Genomic DNA, 22,869 nt, shown 5'->3' with positions numbered 1-22,869 from the left:
GGTAAAGCAGTTCTTTCACATCATGCTCTTAACACCCTACACCAAACTGATTGCAAAGGTACCTTTTCCTTACATCATACAAAAATGTGATGTGAATGCAAATTTAAGGAAGCCTGTGAAATATTGATCAAACATCCTAATCTAAACAATAATGGTAACATAAAAATCCCAAGAATATGGATGGTGCATATTCAGCCTACATAACTTCTTTCAAGTTCTATAACATACCCTCACTTTAATATGCTAAGCAATAATTTCAGCTCTTATTGGCCACTATCAATACTGTTTTTGTTCTAATTTATCTTGGAGTAAATTCTAGCATAATATTCCCTCAGCCTATCCTCATAACTAACATTAAACAGTCCTGATATCATTTTTGTTATCTCTCTCTGTGCTCTTTCCAGTTAATTTATCTCCTTCAAATCCTGGGGACCAAATTTGAGCAAATAGTTTGATCAAAGCTTTATACAATGGATTGAGAACTCTTTTATCTCTGCAGGTTAGCATCCTTCTCAGTATTGCAGTAATCCTGTGGATTACCGTCACTGCCTTTGCAATATGTTCCCTGAATTTCAGGTTTCTATCAATCATCACCCCAAGATCACTTGCCTCCCTCACTTCCTCTAGCAGAGCATGCAGCCTCTTATCGGTGTGTCAAACTTCAAGACTTTACATTTAGCTAAATTAAACTGACACCCATTCATTTTCCCATCCACTGAATTTTCATTAAAACACAGTAATCATTTCTGTAATTTTTTTTTTTTTTTTAAATGATGGATGTAAAGAATGAGGAATTGGCTGTAATGAGGGAAAGATAGCTCGGTTATGCAGAGTGATACACTGGACGAAGCGTGAGCTGGAGCAAACAGAAACATCTGGCAAGTGGTTCAACTGATAACAGAAAGAAAGAATTTCATCATTAAATAAAAACTAAGAAAACCTGGAATACTTATTCATTATGAAACTAGTATCAATTGAATCAGTTGGAAATTGGAGTTATTATTTTGAAGAAATAACCTTTAAAATTTTCACTTGATTAACCTATTTAGAATAAGAGTAAAATATCAATTTCTCATTTTTGAGAAGACATAACTAATGTTTCCCCAGATACAAAAGTTTTGAAAACTAGAACATTGAGTTCCATTATGTTAGTTCATCCTTCTTCCTTGTATTCGATCTGCCATCTTGTTTTAACTTAGTTTTTAAACAAGTAATTAGTTGCTGGTTGATTACTAATTTTAATATAGAGAAATTTATATTTTTAGACTGCGCCACTCTATATCTAGATTAGTCTATTGGAATATAGTGGAACCAACCAATAAATTATCTCTTAATTTTAAGGCTCCCGCTAAGTCCAATAGTTTTATGAACGGTGCAATAAACAAGATTCAGGCAAACACAAATTTAAAATCAATAAAACAAAACATTTAATTCAGGGTCATATAATATACACTTAAGTTCAACTCTGACAAGAAAATAATATAAATATCTTAGCATACAGGTCAAAACATCTTATAGATTCAATCTATGATCACTCTGCTGTCAAACTTACAGCTTTCACAATTGAATTAATTTCTAATAGAGTTCTATATCACAAAATCTCTTAATAACAATTTTTACTATTATCATACAGTCAGCAAAGTCTCAATACATTAATGGTGGCAACAACTGCTTCACAAGTATTCACTTTCATACTTCTTACTCCGGCTGATTTCAGCAAAAAACGTTATAGTTAATGTGGGGAATAACAGGAGGAATCACACATATATTTCTGCGCTGAAGTAACACATAAATGGACAGTTCTTACCAGGTAAATCCTTTGCTCATCAATTTCACAATGGGCTCACTTAATAACTGAATTTATTTCGCACACTATGGCAGCACTAATTAGGATAAACCTTCTCAATGATAACTGAATATTAATGGTTGCACTTTACATGTATGGACATATCTGGATAAAGGAAAATGCTCATTCCTTCCTTAACACTATTTGATTAATTCAGCACTCTGTTAAAGTTCCATGAAACTAATGGAACACACAGTAATTCTTTAACTTCTAGAATTATTCTCAGTTGCCTAATACTTTCCCGGTAATTTAATAGCTTAATTATAGCACTAAGGTTCTAGTTACAGCAATCCTTTGCATTCTTTTTCTGCTACTCCGTATTTTCCTCGTTTGCCTGTGCTATACTAAAATGCTCTCCTATCCCTGAGTGGTCCATCCTGATAAAGAAAAGAGCCCCGGTTTTCTCTGCTCTTAGCTTATATACCTCCCTTCTATTTTCTCTCCAAAATGTTTCTCGTGCTCTTGTTTATGTCAAATTCCTTCTCTCAGTTCAATACAATATCTTGCCATTCACGCACGCCCCAGCTATTTCTCGCCCGTCTCCATAGTAACAAACAAAATAAAATAAAAACAGAAGTATTGCATAACATTATACCTTTACACACTGGTAATAATAAATAAAAACTAAAATATTATAATTCACATAAGGTATATTAAGCTTATATATACAGTTTCTCATAATATTAAATTAATAATAATCAGAATAAATAGAACAATATCTCAATACAAGGTCCTATCATTTCCAACACATATTTTAGATTAATTAATAAGACTTAATAATTAAACTCAAGGCAATTACATGAATAATAATTTATAACAAGAGATTTACATAAAATAATATTTACAATTGTAGTCTTTGCCATGGTGGATTATGTTGGATTCTGAAAATAATATTAATAATCTAAATTTCTCTTCATTCAGAATCCAACAATTAGAGGATTTTTTTCAAAGTAGGTTTATCAATAGCAAGATGGGGGGAAAAATATATAATTTAGTATTAAAAGTATAATTATAGTATTAATAAGCAATACTTTTATGTAAATTTATATTAAATTTTTAACTTATGAATAGTTGTGACTGGCTCATTTGCTAAGTGTTTATATAAATTAGGCAGCTGTTTTCTATATATTTTCTATTATGTCTTTCATTTGTTGTTTCACTTGCAACTACCATTCCTCTATTTATTTTTTAACATACTCTCACTCACTCTGCCACCATTTAATGACTGCACTTTGCATTGCGTAATAAAGTATTTTATAGAGTACTATGCTTGTGGCATGTACACTCTCCATAGCAAGCACACAATGAGAACACGCATTCATGTGGGCATGAGTAGGAAATGGGATTGTTCAGCAATGAATTATTAGTATCTCAAGTTTAGCAACAGACGGAGTGTTAGTATTTCAAGTTTTAGCATCTCATTCATTTCTAATGCTCACATTGGAAATGAGTGAGTGCTGGCAAAGTGAGAGAGAGAGAGAGAGAGAGATAGGTAGCATGATTTTAAAGTGAGGAAAACATACATGGGTTACATTGGATTTAACCCTAGATAGTGTAATTGAGGAAGATGTAACAGCTCTGATGAATGTCCCAGACTTTGTGGATGAATGTAGGATAAAGACAGGATGCTTAAAGTGAAAAATGGAGATGCTGACATCATGGTCAGTTTTGATATTACTTCATTGTTCACTAATGTTTGACAGAGATATTTGACCTCATTAAGCCACATTTCTCCCCTGACATAATTGAATTATTCAGATTCACATGTATTCAGGTTATTTCTTATGGAAAGGAAAAATATACAAACAGCTGGATGGGACTGCTATAGATTCCCCCTCTATATGGAGCATCTTGAAAACCAAGCACCCAACACAGCCACACTTAAACCAATAATTTGGCTGTGCTGAGCTGATAATGTGTTTGCTATTTGGACTTCATAATCCAGACACATTGTATGCATTCTTAGCACATCTTAACAGCCAGCATCTTAAAATAAACGTCACTCTGATAAAAAGAAAGTAACTGTCTCCCCTTTCAAGATAGACTAGTGAAACAACTTCCTAATAATTCATTATCCTTTTCCATTTACAGAAAACCTGCTCAATGAAAAGGTATTTGCATAATCAATCATACCACCATCTTCACTCTTCCCAACAGTATGGAATCCTCAAAAGCACTTACTCACTAGGCCAGGGCTATTTGTTCAAATGACACAGCCCTTGAAACTGAGCTCAAGGACTTTTGCAACACCTACTTAGCCAATAGCCACAGCCTGCATATAAGAGATAAAATACTGTATGCACCTCATCCCTCCTGCAACTAACACATAGGATCATAGCAAACCATTCTCATCCCATATATTGAGGGCTCATCAGAAAAAATAACCAGTTCTCTGCAAATATAATCTCCATGCCACTTTCAAACCTTTCATATGGCTAACTATCTTCATCTGTTCTCCTAAGTGTCATCTTCATCCTCTTGCACATCATGGAGTGTATAAAGCTTATTGTGCCTGCAGTTTAGTCCTGCTTTGGACAGAGTAGTAGATCAGTTAACGTTTACCATGAACCCCAAAAATTACATCTGTGATCATCTGTATGGCAAGTCAGGATTGGCAGTCCATGCTCTGGATGCTCCTTCACATAGGATTAAATGGAGAAAAATAACTATTATAACTGTGCTCTGAAGATGCTGGGTAGGAAAAAACTAGTGAAATATTAATTAGTTTAATGTATTTTTTTTTCTTTTCTTGGTGTTGTTTATACCATGGATCAGTATTCAGAGAGGAACGATCATTATCATGGAAACAGTTATGAGCTAAAATCGATTGCATGTTCATCCAGTTCAGGCTTATTAAACAAGTGCAAGTACAAAAATTACATCTGTAATCATCTGTATGGCAAGTAGGTTCTAGCAGATCACCGGATACTCCTTCGCATAGGATTAAATGGAAGAAGCCCAGTATTACATTGGAGTTGCTGGAGGTCTGAGAGACTATTTAAGAATCAGCATCTGCAGTGCAAACAAACTCCCCAAACCTCAACAAGTATGTTGCATTAATTTGCTGAAGATCTGGAAGACAGTCATTCTGAGACCTGATATAGCCTGACTTCTCCAAAGTAACTTATGGTTATCCATCCAATAGAGCAGGGGTTCCCAACCTTATGCCCGCAGGCACCATGGCGCCCGTCGACCAATTTATGTGTGCCCGCCGCTGTTCAACCATGTGCCGTATAGTTTGAAATAATCACGCAACAATTCATGGCATGCTATATGACGCATGCATTAATGACACATGATGAGTATTAAATGCATACAATGTAAAGTAGACGCGCATTCGAAGTTGTTCATTTCAGTTTAAGAACTGGAATATCATCATATTCTCCTAATTATGAAGCACTGGCCAATGAAATGCAATGCCAAAGATCACACTAACTTACATCTATATATTTAAATTTTTATATAATGTAAACTTTGTATGTATTCATTTAACAAAAGAATTCAAAAAATTTGCTTGAAAAAATGGATGGTGCCCGTCGCCCTATCGGTATTTTAGAATGTGCTCTAGGAAACAAAAAGGTTAGGAACCCCTGCAATAGAGAATGCCATGTAAGAACATTAGTTCTATTTCAGTAATAGTTTGAATTGTCTCCACAGTTATTTAGTTCACTGCTGTGTGCTAGTCATAATGTACTCTGAAGATGCTGGATAGAAAACCAGCAAATATTAGTAAGTTCAATAAATTTATGTTTATTATATACATATATATTCTATTGAAAGATGTATGCAAAGCTGCCCATTGTCACCATATTTATTCAACCTATACCTAAAAGAAGTAGTAGACAAAGGACTACAGGTATGTGAAGGCATAACTGTAAATGGAAGAAATTATATTTCTTCCATTTACATCTTCCATCAGCATACTTTAACACATTTAAAGTATGTTGATGACATAGTTATCATTACAGACAGCCAAAAAAAATTAAAAATATCCTGACTAAGCTGCATCAAACAAGTAACAAATATGATATGAAAATCAATTTTAGTAAAATAAAACTAATGGCAATAGGAAGAAAAAAGGGAAGCAATCCAAATGAAAATAGGAAACAATAATATAGAACAAGTAAAGCAATTCAATTACCTAGGATCAGTGATCACTGAAGATCTAGACTATTTTGAAACCATAAATTCCAGAATCAATAATGGATGGATGAATAACGATGAGCAGACTACAAAAAATATGGAACAATAAAAGATTAAGCAAAGAACTCAAATTAAAGATATATAAAACAATGATAATTCCCACAGTATCTATGGCTCAGAATGTTGGATCTTAAGAAAAAAAGAAATAGATAAACTCAATGCTTTTGAAATGAAATGCCTAAGAAAAATCAACAGAACAAACTGGACAGAAAGAAGAACAAATGAAAAAAGTCAGAGAAGAATTAACTTTAAAGAAACAATAACTACAGCACTAAAAAAGAACCAACTAAGCTGGTTTGGACATGTTTCAAGAATGAACCCAGAAAGACTACGAAACATATTATTGAATGGCAGAATTGAAAGACAGCCCAGCAGAGGAAGACCAAGAAGCAAATGGATTGACAACATTAAAAAAGCACCCACTTAAATTCCATAATGGAACTTCATAAAGATACAGCAGACAGAAAGAAATGGCAAAAATTTGTCTTTGAGGAACTCGACCTACCATGAGTGGAAGAGAAGAAGAACCAACTAAGCTGGTTTGGACATGTTTCAAGAATGAACCCAGAAAGACTATGAAACATATTATTGAATGGCAGAATTGAAAGACAGCCCAGCAGAGGAAGACCAAGAAGCAAATGGATTGACAACATTAAAAAAGCACCCACTTAAATTCCCTAATGGAACTTCATAAAGATACAGTAGACAGAAAGAAATGGCAAAAATTTGTCTTTGAGGAACTCGACCTACCATGAGTGGAAGAGAAGAAGAAAGGATGTTTGCTTTGCATTATGGGATACTAAGGCAATTGAATGTGAAGTCATTAGCTACTATATGCAAGTATCCCAGTTGTGAAGATACTTCATGTGCAAACTTTAGGCATGCATGAGGAGATTGCTTTCAAATACTAAGTACTCTGGATGTTAATAAGACAGTGTAACTAGATGGTATTTCATTGTATGTTTAAGCAAATGTGCTAAGGAAATTACAGCTCCACTGACTTGGCAGTTCAAGAGGAGCCTGGCTATGAGAAATGTTCCCTAAGGAGTAGAAGGAAGCTAAGATAGTACTATTGCATAATGGTGGTGGTAGAATGCATATGTTAAACTGTAGACCAGCTTCTGTTTTTTCTGTAGTTAAGATTTTGGAGAAATTAGTGAGAGACTGTCACAGCACTGGGTAGAAGACAGTGATATTATCTGTGAGAGTCATCCACAGATGTTATCTGGATTTGTTAAGGTGTGCTTTTGTTAGTAATTTGATTGCCTTTTATAATAAAGTAACAAGAGCAGTTGATTTGGTAAAGGCATATATTGTCATTTTGGGGAGTTTACAAAGGCATTGGACAGTGTGTCACATGATAAGAATATTTCACTTACTGCACATGGGTTTAGATATCAGTTTAGTGAATTGTATTGGAGATTGGCTATCTGTTAGGTATCAGAATGCTGCATACGAGGGAGCAGTATCAAAGAAGCATAAGGTTACAAGTGGCATTCTGCAAGGCTCAGTATTGGGACCTGTATTGTTTAATCTTTATATCAATGACAGAGTCAGTGGATTACATTGTGATATTTAGTTGTTTTCACATGATATGAAACTGGGAAGAGTTATTAGTAATAGTGCCAATGTGGTAGTCCTTCAGGAGGATTTGAATAATTTGGACAGATGGGCAGGTGAATGGGGGTTTGAGTTTAATGCAACTAAATGTAAGGTCTTGAAGTTTGGGATTCTTTGATAGGAGGCTACATATTCTGTTGGAGGAATTGTATTTGAGAAAATTAAGGAGGTAAAGGCACCTTGGGGTGATAATTGATGGAAACTTGAAGTTTAGGGGCCATGTTGGCAAAGGTGGTGAAGGTAACCCAGATGAAATACTGATAAGGATGCTGACCAGCAGAGAAAAAACTGGTGATTCCATTGGATAAATCTCTCATCAGCCCATACCTGGATTATTGCACTCAGATTTAATCACCAGGATTTGAAGTGGGTATATTAACTTTGTTGATGGTACAAAGACAGATAACAAAAATGATACCAGGACTGTACAAGGTTAGCTATGAGAATAGACTGATGGCTGTGACTACAAATTTGGATAGATATGATTGTGATAGTGACATGATTGAGATATTTAAACTGAGAGGTGGTTACAGTTCAAAGGTAGTTAACACTATGAGTTCTTTCATATAGTAGAACAAGGGAAATTAGAGAGGACAAGGGCACCATCCCTGGAAGATATAAATTGAAGTGGGTGATCAAGAGGGTGAGGAGTGACTTTTTTGCTTGAAGTGTGATTTGACCCTGGAATTCATTGCTTGATTGGGTCATGATAGCACAAACAGTGAATGAGTTTAAAGAGTGATATGATAGACTTTGTGCTGTTTAAGATGAGCCTCCCATGATGAGTTTCCATAGAGGTCCTAAATAATAATAATAATATAACTTAAACTACATAAATTAAGTGGATATTAAATCCAACATCATTTAAAAGCTGAATACAGAAACTATAAAAGTTTCGTGTGAAAATTGACCAGAGAGCTTTCAGGAATACACTCGCTGCCATACTACGAGTTACTCTAGCCAAACCTTATAGGAGTGATGCACGCTCAAAGTGCCTGTATATTTGCCTCCTATTGTTCATTTTGATAAGGTTTCACTAGTCTGACAGCTGTTTCAAACTTATTGGTTTTCGTCAGAGACACTGTTTAAGTAAAGGTCTCTCTAAAAATTAGGCGATCCCCCAGACCACTCCCTATGAATGACTGAAAGATCATACAACTCAGCATTGGTTCCACCCAGTGACAGGCTCACCCAACCACTGAGCAGAACTGCTCATGTTCCAAGGTAAAGCACCCACCAACATAGGCTCTCATGGACTACAACAGAAAGCACTTCCCCTGGACACTCAAAATGCTCTCGCAAACAAAACTCTTCTGAAATCTTAAGTCCCCTCAGTGAGGCAAGACTTGGCAGAAACCGAAGAGAGCAAAAACTCTCAGTACTAAGGAACTTGGAGCATCAAAGAGGTGTATTTTCCGTAAGTGAACTCTCGGTCAGTGCGTAAAGTATTTACTAAAATAAACAGCCAAAATGCAAAATTACATAAATTAAGTGGATATTAAATCCAACATCATTTCAAAGCCAAATACAGAAACTATAAAAGTTTCATGCAAAACTTAAGTAACTGAAACTAATTTAATTTTATCTGCAGTTATGTGATGGTTTTGTTTTAGTATGGATTATTCATATGCCACTAGTTATTCATATTGATAAAATAAGTTTAAAATTGCGAATCAAAATCAGAATACTGCAACACATTTACTTGGTTTCATATTTTCTAGGGCAATGCTTCTACTCACCATACTACTTCATGTCTATAATTCCTATTACTATAAGAAAATTGTTGAGTTCAGGTTGAATAATAAGTTTGCCTGGACAGTCTGTCATATTCCTAACTGTATAAAGCATAATATGTTTTTTAAAGTAAAAATTAAAGCAATCTTTATCGTTTTTTAAGTGCCTACAGCTCCTGTTGAGGTTGTTGGAATTCCAGTAAGTCCAGTAGAAATCAATGTATACTGGGCCCCACCACTGATCCCTAATGGTGATCCTATATTATATGAAATTAGATGGTGGATTAAAGATAAACATCAAAGTGGACAATCAGCTGTGTATACACCCAAACCGTCTGCTTTTGATGACAAGTATATGATGTCACTTACTGGACTCAATCCTAATACAAGATATGCTATTGTTGTAAGTGTATTTTTAAAACTGTCTTTAAATATTTTAAAATATTTTAGTAATTCTCCATATCAATATGTATTAAATGTATATGCCTAAGTATGATAACATTGCAACATTCAATACATTTCAATGGAAACATCTCTACTGTGGAAATCTGGAGAGATATAAGACAGAGCGACACAATCTTCAAAATTATTCACAGCATGCCTAGAAGAAATATTCAAACTTCTTGATTGGGAAGAAAAAGGTCTGAAGATAAATGGAAGATATTTAAGCCATTTTTATGTTTGCAGATGACATAGTTATTTTTACTTCAACTGCATGTGAATTACAGACTCGTATCCACGAACTCCAAATTGCTAACAAAACAAGTGGCCTAAAGATGACCCAAGTTATGTTCAATAGCTATGTCCAATGTCCAATTAGAAATAATCAAAATCAATAATGATGAAATTAAACAAGTAGATCATTACATATACATGGAACAACAGATATCAATGGAACAAAATATCATGGACAAAATTAAAAGACACATGATGTTTGGTGGAAAGTATTTGAAAAAAAATTACAGTCAATATTCAAAACCCAACTACCATTATGCCTGAAGAAAAAAGTTTTTAACATATAGGAAGAATACATTCCCATGTATTCTTCCTATATTGATATGTGGCTATGAAACATGGACACTAAACACAAAGGAAATTCAAAAATTAAGAACAATTTAATATGGAAAGAATTATGCTTGGTCACAAGACCAGATCACAAAAGGAATATGTGGATAAGAAATCAAACCAAAGTCTAATATCATAGGAAGAGTGAAATATCTGAAGTGGCAATGGACTGGATATATTGATCAAAGACAAGATCAACAATGGGCAAAAGAAGTGCTGGATTGGATTCCATGAGAGGAAAAATTGACCACAATGCTCACCCAAATAATAGTGGATTGATGATATCATCAGATTTGCAGGAGTGACATGGGAAAGGAGAACCAAATGGATAGACACTTTTGGAGTAATCTTGGAAAGGCCTTCATCTAGCATTGGATTAACAATGGCTGATGATGATGATGATGATGATAATATTGGAACCTCACTAATTTCTTTATCAGAAATTATAAAGTTGCATGATTTTCTTAATTATCCTTGTTATTATTTTTGATCTTGGAATCACTCATTGCAAGAGATCAAGAGATTAGTCCTCTAGTTGTTTTAGAATATTTTAATTGTAATTTTATTCACTATCCATAATGAAATGACCGTTGAGTTAAATAGAACAAATGGCTATATCAAATAGTTAAATAGAACAAATGGTTAGATAGAACAAATGGTTAAATAGAACAAATGGCTGTTTTGCTAACCTTTCCTTACCCATTCTGTTTAAGTTGCCATATCACCTTAGATTAGCTCTGCTTACACATTTTTGAATGCTAATAATGTCAAGTTCCTTTCTAATATCTTCATTTTTAATATGACTCTGCCATTGGTGCCATCTGTTCACTCCTCTATTTTTTCTCCATACTGCTAAACATTTTCCAAAGCATTTGACAAGATATGACATGAAAATCTATCATATAAACTGGTGAAGTGAGAATGAACGTGAAGCTGGTAACATAGATAGGAGGATGGCAAATATGGAAACAAAATTAAGTAAAAAGCAGATGACCACAGATGTGTTCTATACTTGAAACATCATGATTGGTTGTACTCTCAAGGGATGTTCAAGCTACTATGACCGCACTACCTGATTAAGTTAATATTATCCATAATTTTCCTCCAAATTAGTCTATTACTTGTTAGCACTACAATATTGCCATATCCAATATTTCATGCTTCTAAGACATTTCAAATCAGTCCACATTCCTCTGGTTCTCTTTTCTGCTATCCTGGCATCAAACACCTGTTTTGCTAACCTTTCCTTACCCATTCTATTTAAGTTGCCATATCACCTTAGATTAGCTCTGCTTACACATTCTTGAATGCTAATAATGTCAAGTTCCTTTCTAATATCTTCATTTTTAATATGACTCTGACATTGGTGTCAGAGTCATATTTAAAATGTTCACTCCCCTAATTTTTCTCAGAGCTCTCAGAATCCTGCAGTCTCTAGTCACTGCTAGTTTGGTGTTTTGGCTAATTTCTATCTTGTTCCATATAAATTTATTCAACTGGTTACCCACCTTACCAGTTTTGCTTATTCTGTTGTTGTTGTCTACTTTCAGATTTAACTTGCCATTGATGAGGCTTTGGTATACTGGGCACAGATTTGGTTGCCTTTTTTGGGGGGTGGGGAGTAAGAAGTGGAGAAATTGACAAAGATGATGCCAGGTCTGTGGCATGTTTACTATAAGGATTGATTGAAGATATCCCTATAGGATTACATGCTGAAGAAATTTTTCAATACATAACGAGGAGTAAAAACAAGGAGACATTTCTCTGTAAGTTGTGTAAGACTGTGGTTAGCGAGTATATGGGGACCAGATTTTTGACCTATAGAGCTGTGAATGAGTGGAATGGGTTGCTATAAGTTGTTACATTTTAAGTGAATACATTTAAGGAAAGGCATGATATTTACCTTTTTTTTTTTTTTTCCAAATAATGGTTAGTGAGGGATCCTGCAATGAATCATTATGAACTTTGATTACGATGATCATTTCATCAGCATGAAATGCCCAGATAATAATAAAAAGAACAGTAATGACACTATATTCAGCAGTCTGGTTACATTACTGAAATTAATCTGCATACATAAAAAAATACTAGGCAACAACATCAAAAAATGGACTGATTTAAAAACAAACTTCAGTTCACTTCACTCTCTGTTTTCTTACTCTCCTGCTCTTTTGCATCACCTTCTTACTTGCTCAGATTCATTCTCTGGACTCATTACTCTCCCTTCTAGCAGCAGTCTCTCCACATGACTACCACCAAAACCATTCAAATGAAGTCCATCACTTTTATACAGTTCGTTTCGTCCTTTAAACTTATTCAGCATATTAACAAACTTCACTCCTTTCTCTTCACACATTTCTACTAACATATCATTTATAATCCTTTCTCTCTGCCTCATGTCATACCTGGGAAACACACTGATTACCTTTCTTACTAAATAGCTTAAGGAAATTACAACGTACAATAGAATATACATTAAAATAAATTTTAATACACTTCCAATATTTCGGCAATGTCACGTTGCCATTATCACAGGATCTTAAATACAAGACACGTGCACGCAAGTACAACACACAGTAAATGAGGAACGAAGCAGGAAGCTATTCTTTCTCCTAAAAGTCCTGATGTTGTCCCCTAGCGGGCATTGTCGGTATTCTTGACCGATTGGGCTGAAGGTCTCTTGATGTAGGTTCCCAAATTTGGAGCAGTCTCATGCAACCAAATTTGTTTAGGTTTGGATTGTTTCTTAGGGCTGAGGCTGATTCCATAAATAGCCTTTCATATTTGAATTTACTACAGTGTATTATCGTGGCTTTCTTCCACCGTATTCTATGGCAGGAATCCAGCGCATGGTCTGCAAGACCAGAGTGGCTGTATTGGTGAAACCGGATGTAGTCCTTGTGTTCTGAAATTCTGATATTAGCTGTCCTGCCTGTTTGGCCAAAGTAGGACAGCTTACAGCTGCTGAAGACATTATGATACAAATTGAATCCAGGATTCGACACCTTCCAAACCACGTCGCCAACGATATTAGACTGGATGTAGTTTGTGTTCTAACCAAAACAAAACCATCAAAAACCAACATACCCAATAAAGAAATTAAATCTCTGCAAGAATTAAAGAAAAACAAGGAAATAATAATCACCAAAGCGGATAAAGGGAACACCACAGTATTGCTTAACCAAAAGGATTACACAGGTAAGCTGAATGCTCTATTGTTAGATCGGGCTACTTGCCTCCCTATCGAGTACAATCCCACCAACTCACAAATTAGAAAACTCCACAGGCTCCTTAAGAAGGTCACTTCTTTTCCTGTGGAAGTCACTAACAAATTAAAACCGTTTAACTCCATACCCCCCATATATATGGACTCCCAAAAATACATAAAGAAAATGTGCCATTATGTCCCATAGTGGATGGCATTGATTCCCTCACATACAAACTAGCTAAACATTTGGCCAAAGCCCTCACACACTATACTGGCAACACACCTTCACACATAAAAAACTCAGCCCACTTCAAAGCCAGCATAGAAAATCTTACACTCAAACATACTGTCATAATGGTCAGTTTTGATGTCTCCTCCCTATTCACAAATGTCCCACTCAAAGAATCCTTAGAGCTAATCCAAGCTAAATTTTCTCCCGATATCACAGCCCTATTTCAGTTCACAATGAACTCAGGCTATTTTGTTTGGCAAGGAAAATTCTACAAACAAATAGAGGGGACAGCCATGGATTCTCCACTCTCCCCAATCCTTGGCCAACTTTTATATGGAGACTTTTGAAGAGAAAGCCTTAAACTCTGCCCCACAAAAACCAACAATATGGCTTTGCTATGTTGATGATATGTTCGCTATTTGGCCACATGGCTCCAATGCACTCCTCTCCTTCCTAACACACTTAAACAACCAACACCCCAGAATCCAGTTCACCCTGGAAGAAGAAGAAAACAACTACCTTCTTTTCTTTGACACACTAGTCACCCACCAGCCTGATGGAACCTTGGTTTTCTCATTTTAAAAATTTATGGAATTTACAACCATGTTAAAAAAACTTTTTTATTATCCTGACATTTCGATCTTCACATGAAGATCATCATCTGGAGCATACATCAATATACAAGACAAGCTGAGTTACATTATTAACTGTAAGCTAAAGAAACAATGATTTGATCACATGTTATTCTACTGGCATGACCTCTAGTGAAAAAAAAATTTTTTTTTTTACATCAAGCTAAATTCTATTTACGATGACAGGAATAAACATTCTTTCAGATGGTTTTCTTTCAGAAACAATGATGTCCTATTTTTAGTATTACAATTCTTATTTTTGCTTTTAAGATACTGGATTTTCTACAGTCCTGTTTATAGTTGTTCTTAGTGAGGAACGTTCCGTGGGTCGAATATATACCTTCCATATGTTTGGGATTTTTAGACCATCATTATTGTTCAGATTGGGGTGGTTGATAATAATCTCACATGCTTCATTAAATTTCCGTTCATACCATGTTTTAGTGTGATGTAGACAGCTAGTGCTTTTCCAGTCAACTCTGTGTAAGGAATTCAGGGCATGATCAGAAAGGTCAGCTTCACCATAATTATTATATTTAATGTGTCGTTTATGTTCTTTTTGTCTGATAGGAATTGTGCGTCCTGTTTCTCCTATATATGTATGTTGCAAGTACAATAAATCTGGTATACTCCAGGGTGGGCTAGTGGAGGGAGTGGGTCTTTGGATGAGTTGAGTAAGCTTTTTAATTTTGCAGGAGATTTAAAGTCCTTTAATGTAGGGAATGGTTATAGTTTTACTGTAGTCTGGTATGTCTTCGTTTCTTATTGAGGTTTTGTAGAGAATTTTGTTATTAGTGTTTTGGCTGTATCCATTTTTTTGGAAAGTATTAAAGATAATTTTAAATTCATCTTTTAGTGCCTGTTCGTTGGAACATATCGTCTGCACCCTGTTTTTTAGCGTGTTGATGACACCTAGTTTTTGTGTTGGGTGGTGGTAGGAGTTTATGTGTATATATTGTCCCGTATGTGTTGATTTCCGGTAAACAGTGAAGGAGATTGCCAAAGGGAAGATGTGACAAGTGTATCCAGAAACAAAAGTATGTTGTATTTTTCAATTTCAATTGTGAATTGTATGCATTTGTGTTGTTTGTTTCGGTGGCTAAGGAATGTGTCTAATGTCTGGCGGCCATAGGACCTGATCGCGAAAACATCATCAATGTATCTAAGCCAGACTTTGGGTTTTAAAGGGGAGGAACCTAAGGCAAGTTGCTCAAAATGTTCCATGTAAAAGTCAGCAATAGGGGAGGGGGGATAATGGTGAGCCCATGGCTGTGCCTTCTTTTTGTAAGTAGACCGTAATTCATGCGCAAAGAGCGCCGTGATATCTGGAGGGAATTTGTTCTGTAGGAGAAGGATTCTGTCATTCATTGGGACATTGGTGAAGAGGGCAGAGACGTTGAAACTGACTAATAAATCATCTTTTTCTAATGTAATGTCTTTGATGGTGTTCATGAAGTGTTGTGTGTTTTTGATATAGGAGGGGGAATGACCTACCAACTCCTTGAATGTTGCCACTAATTTTTTGGCTAAGTGATACGTCGGGCTATCAATTTCTTCAACTATAGGTCTTAACGGTGTGTTTTCTTTGTGAATTTTTGGTAGCCCGTAAATTCTTGGGGAGCGTGCATAGTGAGGAAATAGTTTTTTGATCGTATCTTCAGGCCACTTGGTAATTGACTTAAGTAGTGTTTCTCTGTTTTGTTTTTTATTCTGTTGGTTGGGTTGTAGTTAACTAATTTGTATGTGTTATTGTCAGAGACCAGCAGATTCAATTTTTCTAGGTAAGTGGTACAGTTTAAAATAACGGTGGCATTTCCTTTATCGGCTCTGGTTATTACTATGTTCGGATTTGTTTTAAGTGATTTTATCGCTGTTAATTCATGTTTAGTAATGTTGCTTGTTATTGTTTTGTTGTGATTTAAAATGTTGACAGTTTCTAAACGTGTTTTGTCTGCTATGTTATTAGGGATGAATCTTAGGCCTCTTTCAATATTACACATAAATTCAAGTTTGTTTATCGATTTCAGTGCTATAGCAAAATTTAAACCTTTGTTAAGTATAGAGATTTCGTCTTTGTTTAGAGCATGGTTAGATAGGTTGACTATGTTATCGATACCTGCAGGTGATTGGTGGCTCCTGTTGTTTCTGTTGTTGTTACAGTTAATAATGTAACTCAGCTTGTCTTGTATATTGATGTATGCTCCAGATGATGATGATCTTGATGTGAAGATCGAAACGTCGGGATAATAAAAAAGTTTTTTAACATGGTTGTAAATTCCATAAAATGAATGCTGATCACCATGTAACTTTAAAAGAAAGGATTGGTTTTCTCAGTTTATATAAAACCCACCCATACAGGCAGATACATTCACCAACAATTCCCCCCCCCCTCACAACAATATGGAGTCATTAAGACACTACACAACAGGGCTAAACTTATCTGTTCAAATGACAATGCCCTAACCACAGAACTAAACCACATTCTCAACACTTTCTTAGCCAATGGCTACCCCCTCCAAAAAAATCCAAAACATATTGAAACCAATAAACCACAACCCCCCCTCCACCCCTTTGTAACAAGGATTACTCTAAATCCATCACCATTTCCTATATCCGAGGCACCTTGGAAAAAATTACAAAAATCCTAAAAAAACATGACTTAACTTCTTGTTACAGACCTTATAAAAATTGGCATCCCTTATCCACTCCACTAAAGACCAACCTACTACCCCCCTAGACCTACCTGGTGTATACCAAGTCCCTTGCAGCTGTAAGCTGTCCTATTTTGGCCAAACGGGCAGGACAGCTAATATCAGAATTTCAGAACACAAGGACTACATCCGGTTTCACCAATACAGCCACTTTGGTCTTGCAGACCATGCGCTGGATTCTCACCATAGAATACAGTTGAAGAAAGCCACGATAATACATCGTAGTAAATTCAAATATGAAAGGCTATTTATGGAATCAGCCTCAGCCCTAAGAAACAATCCAAACCTAAACAAATTTGGTTGCATGAGACTGCCCCAAATTTGGGAAACCTACATCAGAAGACCTTCAGCCCAATTGGCCAAGAATACCAACAATGCCTGCTAGGGGGCAACATCAGGACTTTTAGGAGAAAGAATAGCTTCCTGCTTCGTTCCTCATTTACTGTGTGTTGTGCTTGCGTGCACGTGTCTTGTATTTAAGTTCCTGTGATAATGGCAACGTGATGGTGCCGAAATATTGGATGTGTATTAAAATTTATTTTAATGTATATTCTATTGTACATTGTAATTTCCTTAAGCTATTTAGTAAGAATGTATAACCAACTCTAAGCCTTTCCACGATGATTACCTTTCCTATCACACTATTATCTTTTATCCTTCTTAACAATCTCCTGGTATCCAGCCTTACTTTCTCCTTGTTCCCAGTCAAGTCATTTGTTTCTACTATGACTGTCAACTCTCTTGCTCGTTTACTCCTCATATCTAACACCTCAATCACTCTATTCATTTTACTTCCCACAAAATAAATCTTGTGCACTCTCTTGTTTACCGCCTCTAATAATCGAATCACCATACTATGCCATTTGTAGGGTCTTTCGTTACCTCTTCCATACTGACAGCATTTGTTTTTGTCTTTCATTTTTGCTCCTTTCTTTTAGTATTACACAGTGATCAGCATTCATTTTTGAAATTATGGATTCTACAACCATGTTAGAATAACTCTTTATTATCCTGACGTTTTGATCTTCATATCAAGATCATTATCTGGAGCATACATAAATATACAAGACAAGCTGCATTATATCAGACAAGGGACAGACAAAATAAACAGAGTACTACAAAAAAATACAACCTCAAAGCCACCTTTAAACCTCCTGCAAAATTAAAGAGCAAGGGACATCAGACAAAATAAACAGAGTAATATAAAAATATAACCTCAAAGCCACCTTTAAGCCTCCTGCAAAATTAAAAAGCTTACTCAACTCATCTAAAGACCCTCTCTCTCTCTCTCTCTCTGCCCAGGAGTATACCGTATTTACTGCACCCGGGAGTATACCGTATTTACTGCACCTGCAACATACCATACATAGGAGAAACAGGATGCACAATTCTGATCAGACAAAAAGAACATAAACGGCACATTAAATATAATAATTATGGTGAAGCTGGCCTATCTGATAATGCTCTGAATACTTTACATAGAATTGACTGGAAAAGCACTAGTTGTCTACATTACACCAAAACATGGTATGAATGCAAATTTAAGGGAGCTTGTGAGATCATTATCAACCACCCCAATCTAAACAATAATGATGGTCTAAAAATCCCATACATATGGAAGGCATATATTTATCCCACGAATTCTTCCTCTCTAAGAACAACTATAAACAGGATTCTAGAAAATCCAGGATCTTAAATCTATAATAACAACTTTAATACTGAAAGATAGGACATCATTGTTAAGGAGGAAAAAAAAATCTATAAGAAAGTTTATTCATTAATAAATTAAAGACTTAATTTGGTATGTTAGTCAAGTAAATAATTGTTTGCTTGACTAAGATACCGAATTGGGTCTTTAATTTATTAATATTAGTGGTCAAGAAAAAAGGTCATAATAAAGTTTATTCATGTTATAATTTATAAATAATTTTTTTTTTAAATCAAAAATAACAATTGTAATAATAGAAATAGGACATCACTGTTTCTGGAAGGAAAACCATCTGTAAGCAAGCATATTTATTCATGTAATCAAAAATTAAATTAGCTTGATGTAATTTTTTTTTTTTTTTTTTTTTTCACTAGAGGTCATGCCAGTGAGTAGCATGTGATGAAATCGTTGCTTCTCTAGCTTACGGTTTGAATTGTAATGCAGCTTGTTTTTGTCTTCTTTGCTGTTCCATACATATCTACAATTCTCTTCATTTACTCTGTCTCCTACTCATCTCTTGACTCAACTTCACCAACTCAATTTTCAAATCTTGCATCCTTTTTTGCTGTCATTTGTTCTTGCTATTTTATTGTGTTACACACACACTTGTTTGCAGTTAACCCTGCTCACCACCTTACTGTTGATTCACTCTGTTTTTCAATGTCATTAATGCCTACTCTATTATCAGTCGAACTCTTTTCCTCACTATCGCTTCCACACACACACACACACACACACACACACACACACACACACACACACACACACACACACACACACACACACACACACACACACAGAAAGCCACATAATGAATCACTTCAGTAAGGTGCAGCATTACTACTTATGTCAATTGCTGACCCTAACTTAACTTCTGATGCAAAATATTTAAAATAATAATAATAATAATAAACAAATAAATAAATAGTTAAATTATAAACTAAACATCTTATCTGAAAAAAAGAATCCTGTTCCCAATAAACCACATAAAAAGAAAACAGCAGAATTATTTGATGTCGATTACTGTATCCATAGTCAGCAGATTATTAATCGGCTGTTATCACATAATGCCCATCCCTTAGCCCTTACAGCCTTCCAAAAATGCAGAAAAACAATCACTGATAGTTGAAGAAATCAACAGCCCTAATTGTCACATATCCAAGAAACTAACATCGAGGCTCAAAGAGTTTATACTCCCTGCTATATAAAAAAAATATACATTGTTTCATAAACAAAATTAAGAATGCTATGCTCAACAATGAAGATTTATTGATGTAAGCTTTGCAACAAGTTGCCTGGTGTTGTACCACCTTACCCCAGTCCTGAAGATACTTTCAGGCACAAACGTTGTTTGCTCACACTTGGATAAAGGATTAAACTAAATTTATTATAACCTTTGTTCAGGTTATTTTATGTGGCAAAATAATTTCTATCTACCAAAAAAGGTATAGCTGTGGACTTCTACTCCCTCCCCTGTAGCCAACTTTTATATGAAATATTTTGAGCCAGTAGCTTAGATAAAGCTACTCTGAAAGCATTTAAAGACTGAGCCACATTTAAACACTTTCCAGCTGCCTGAAGGAAAAAAAGGAATTGAGTTTATCCTTGAAATTGAAAATGCTGAATACCATTCCTTTTCTGGATACACTTGTCACACATCTTCTTCCTCAGGCTATCTATCCTTCACTACCTACCATAAACCTGTATGCATGCACGCACGCGTGCATGCACACACACACCAATAGGTATAGCAGGCCCTTAAAAACAAATTTAAAATAATAAGCAATATTTTTATAAAGAATGAATACAGCAGGAAAATAATCTATAGAATTTGCTTACAACAGTAGGACCCCTATATCTGCGGTTTCACTTTTCCGCAGTCAATCCCAGTCCGAAGATATTAACATACGAAAGGTCAAATTACGAAACTTTCATAGTCTCTACAAACATTTGGCTTTGAAATAATGTTGGATCTAATATCCACTTTGCTTATGTAATTTTACATCGCTGAAATGAAGCCATATGGCTCTTATAGTAATAGACAATTCGGCTCATCGCAGAGATTGCCCAACACCAGAGCAACTCGTTGCAAAGGTGGAGAAAGCTACACACATCTGAGGCTGCTAAGATTCTATTTACATTCAGATAACTTTATTACAGTATGTTGTTATAATTGTTCTGTTTTATTATTAGTTATTGTTGTTAATCTCTTACTGTGCGTAATTTATAAATTAAACTTTGTCATAGGTGTTTATTTATGTATAGGAAAAAACATAGTATATATAGGGTTCGCTACTATCCATGGAAGACGATGGACCCAAACCCTGCGGATATGGGGGGGGCTACTGTACTTCCAAAAAATGATTACAATAAGCCCATGCCCATTCTTACAATTTTTTTATATTGATCTTCTATACAAATGATTAAAGAATCTGTAAGCACAACATCAGTGCCTTGTGATTATGTTGGTGGGATTATACTAAAAGAAGCTGAAGAGGCTATGGATTTTGGGAGTTATGGAGATAGGAATTTGAAGTTCAAAGATCACATAGAAAGAGTTGCAAATACATTTCAGAGGATAATTGTGTTGTTGAAACAAACATTCACATAAAGGCAAGGAAGTAATTTTTCCTCTTTATAAGACCTTCTTATGACCACACCTAAACTACTGTGCATTTGGTCTCTGGTTTCAGTGAGGATAAAAAAACTGCAGAAAGGGTGCAAAGAAGTGTAACAAAGATGATATCAGGTGGAATGTAGATAATGAGAACATATTGCAGAGTTGTGAACTGCAGATGCTGATAAACAGGAGAAAGAGGAGTGGTATGATGCCTAAGTAGCAATAATATTTGAGTCTACACATGACCTTTAAAAAGCTACTCAGCTTTGATAGAAGTTTATAGTCTATAAACTTATGAATGGTTGTTATAACAAAATATCATCTGATGAAATTTTTTATTATATGGAAGGTGGGAAGAGAACATGTGGGCATCCCTGGAAATTAAGTTTGTGTGCAATTGAGAAGGTGATAAAAACTAGATTTTTCTCTCACAGAGCAGCAAGTAAGTGAAATAATTTGCCTGTTGAAGTGTTGTTATCTAGTGTGAATGAATATAAGAGAGGCTATGACAACTGGTATGGATGATGTATGGCTTCCCTTGATAAGTCCTTGATTCCCTGGAGGTCTCAGACAACAATAATAAGAATAAAATTCCTGATATACATACACCCTTAAGGAGTATATGAGATGCTATGATAATACTACATGATTAAATTTACATAGTCACAAATTCCCTGTGAACAATTTTCCTCCAAATTAATCTGTTATTCATCAGGACTCCAAGACTATCAGATCTTACATTTCGTCTTTTGAGGTACTAAGAAGACCTAAAAGGAAACCACTGTCTACTTCTGGGCTTGGCATCCTGACATCAAATATCTGTTTTGCTAACCTTTCCTCTCCCATTCTGTTAAGTGTTACCATATCACTTCACATTAGCATGCATACACACACATTCTTTAATGGTAAAGTTCCTTTCTAATATCTTAATTTTTTCATATTATTTTGCTATTGTTACTGTCTGTTTACTTCTAATTTTTCTCAGCAAGTCTCATATATGTGGTATCTTGTCTTTGATCTGCTGTTTTGTTTTCTAACCTAAACTGACTTTAACATTGCATTGTATACTGCTAATTTAGTGTTTTAGCTAATTTCTTTCTTATTTCATATAAATTTATTCAACTGGCCAAATAAATTTATATAAATAATATAAATAAATAAATTTATATGAATAAATTTATTTATTTATATTATTTATATAAATTTATTTTTCACATAAATTTATTCACCATAAAAGCTTTCTTGATTCTCGTATCTGTCACTATCTTCACTAAACTCTACCCTTTATAAG

The 22,869-nt window shown here is 35.0% G+C and overlaps 1 protein-coding gene across 1 annotated transcript in view; it reads left to right on the top strand.

Annotated features, from left to right (window-relative positions):
• Positions 1-22,869, top strand: part of LOC150094345 (proto-oncogene tyrosine-protein kinase ROS-like) — a 719,271-nt gene that overhangs the window by 507,115 nt on the left and 189,287 nt on the right. Inside the window, exon 30 of the mRNA XM_090412445.1 lies at positions 9,567-9,805. Within this exon, the coding sequence (XP_090268571.1) occupies positions 9,567-9,805 (239 nt within the window). The remainder of the gene's footprint in view (positions 1-9,566; positions 9,806-22,869) is intronic.

This window comes from Typopeltis vanoorti, chromosome 22 (genome assembly GCF_054136105.1).
Source record: "Typopeltis vanoorti isolate ZY-2024b chromosome 22, IOZ_Tvanoo_1.0, whole genome shotgun sequence".
In the NCBI taxonomy this organism is placed as follows: domain Eukaryota; kingdom Metazoa; phylum Arthropoda; class Arachnida; order Uropygi; family Thelyphonidae; genus Typopeltis; species Typopeltis vanoorti.
The sequence above is the reverse complement of the archived record's forward strand: the minus strand, read 5'-3'. Positions and strand labels throughout refer to the sequence as shown.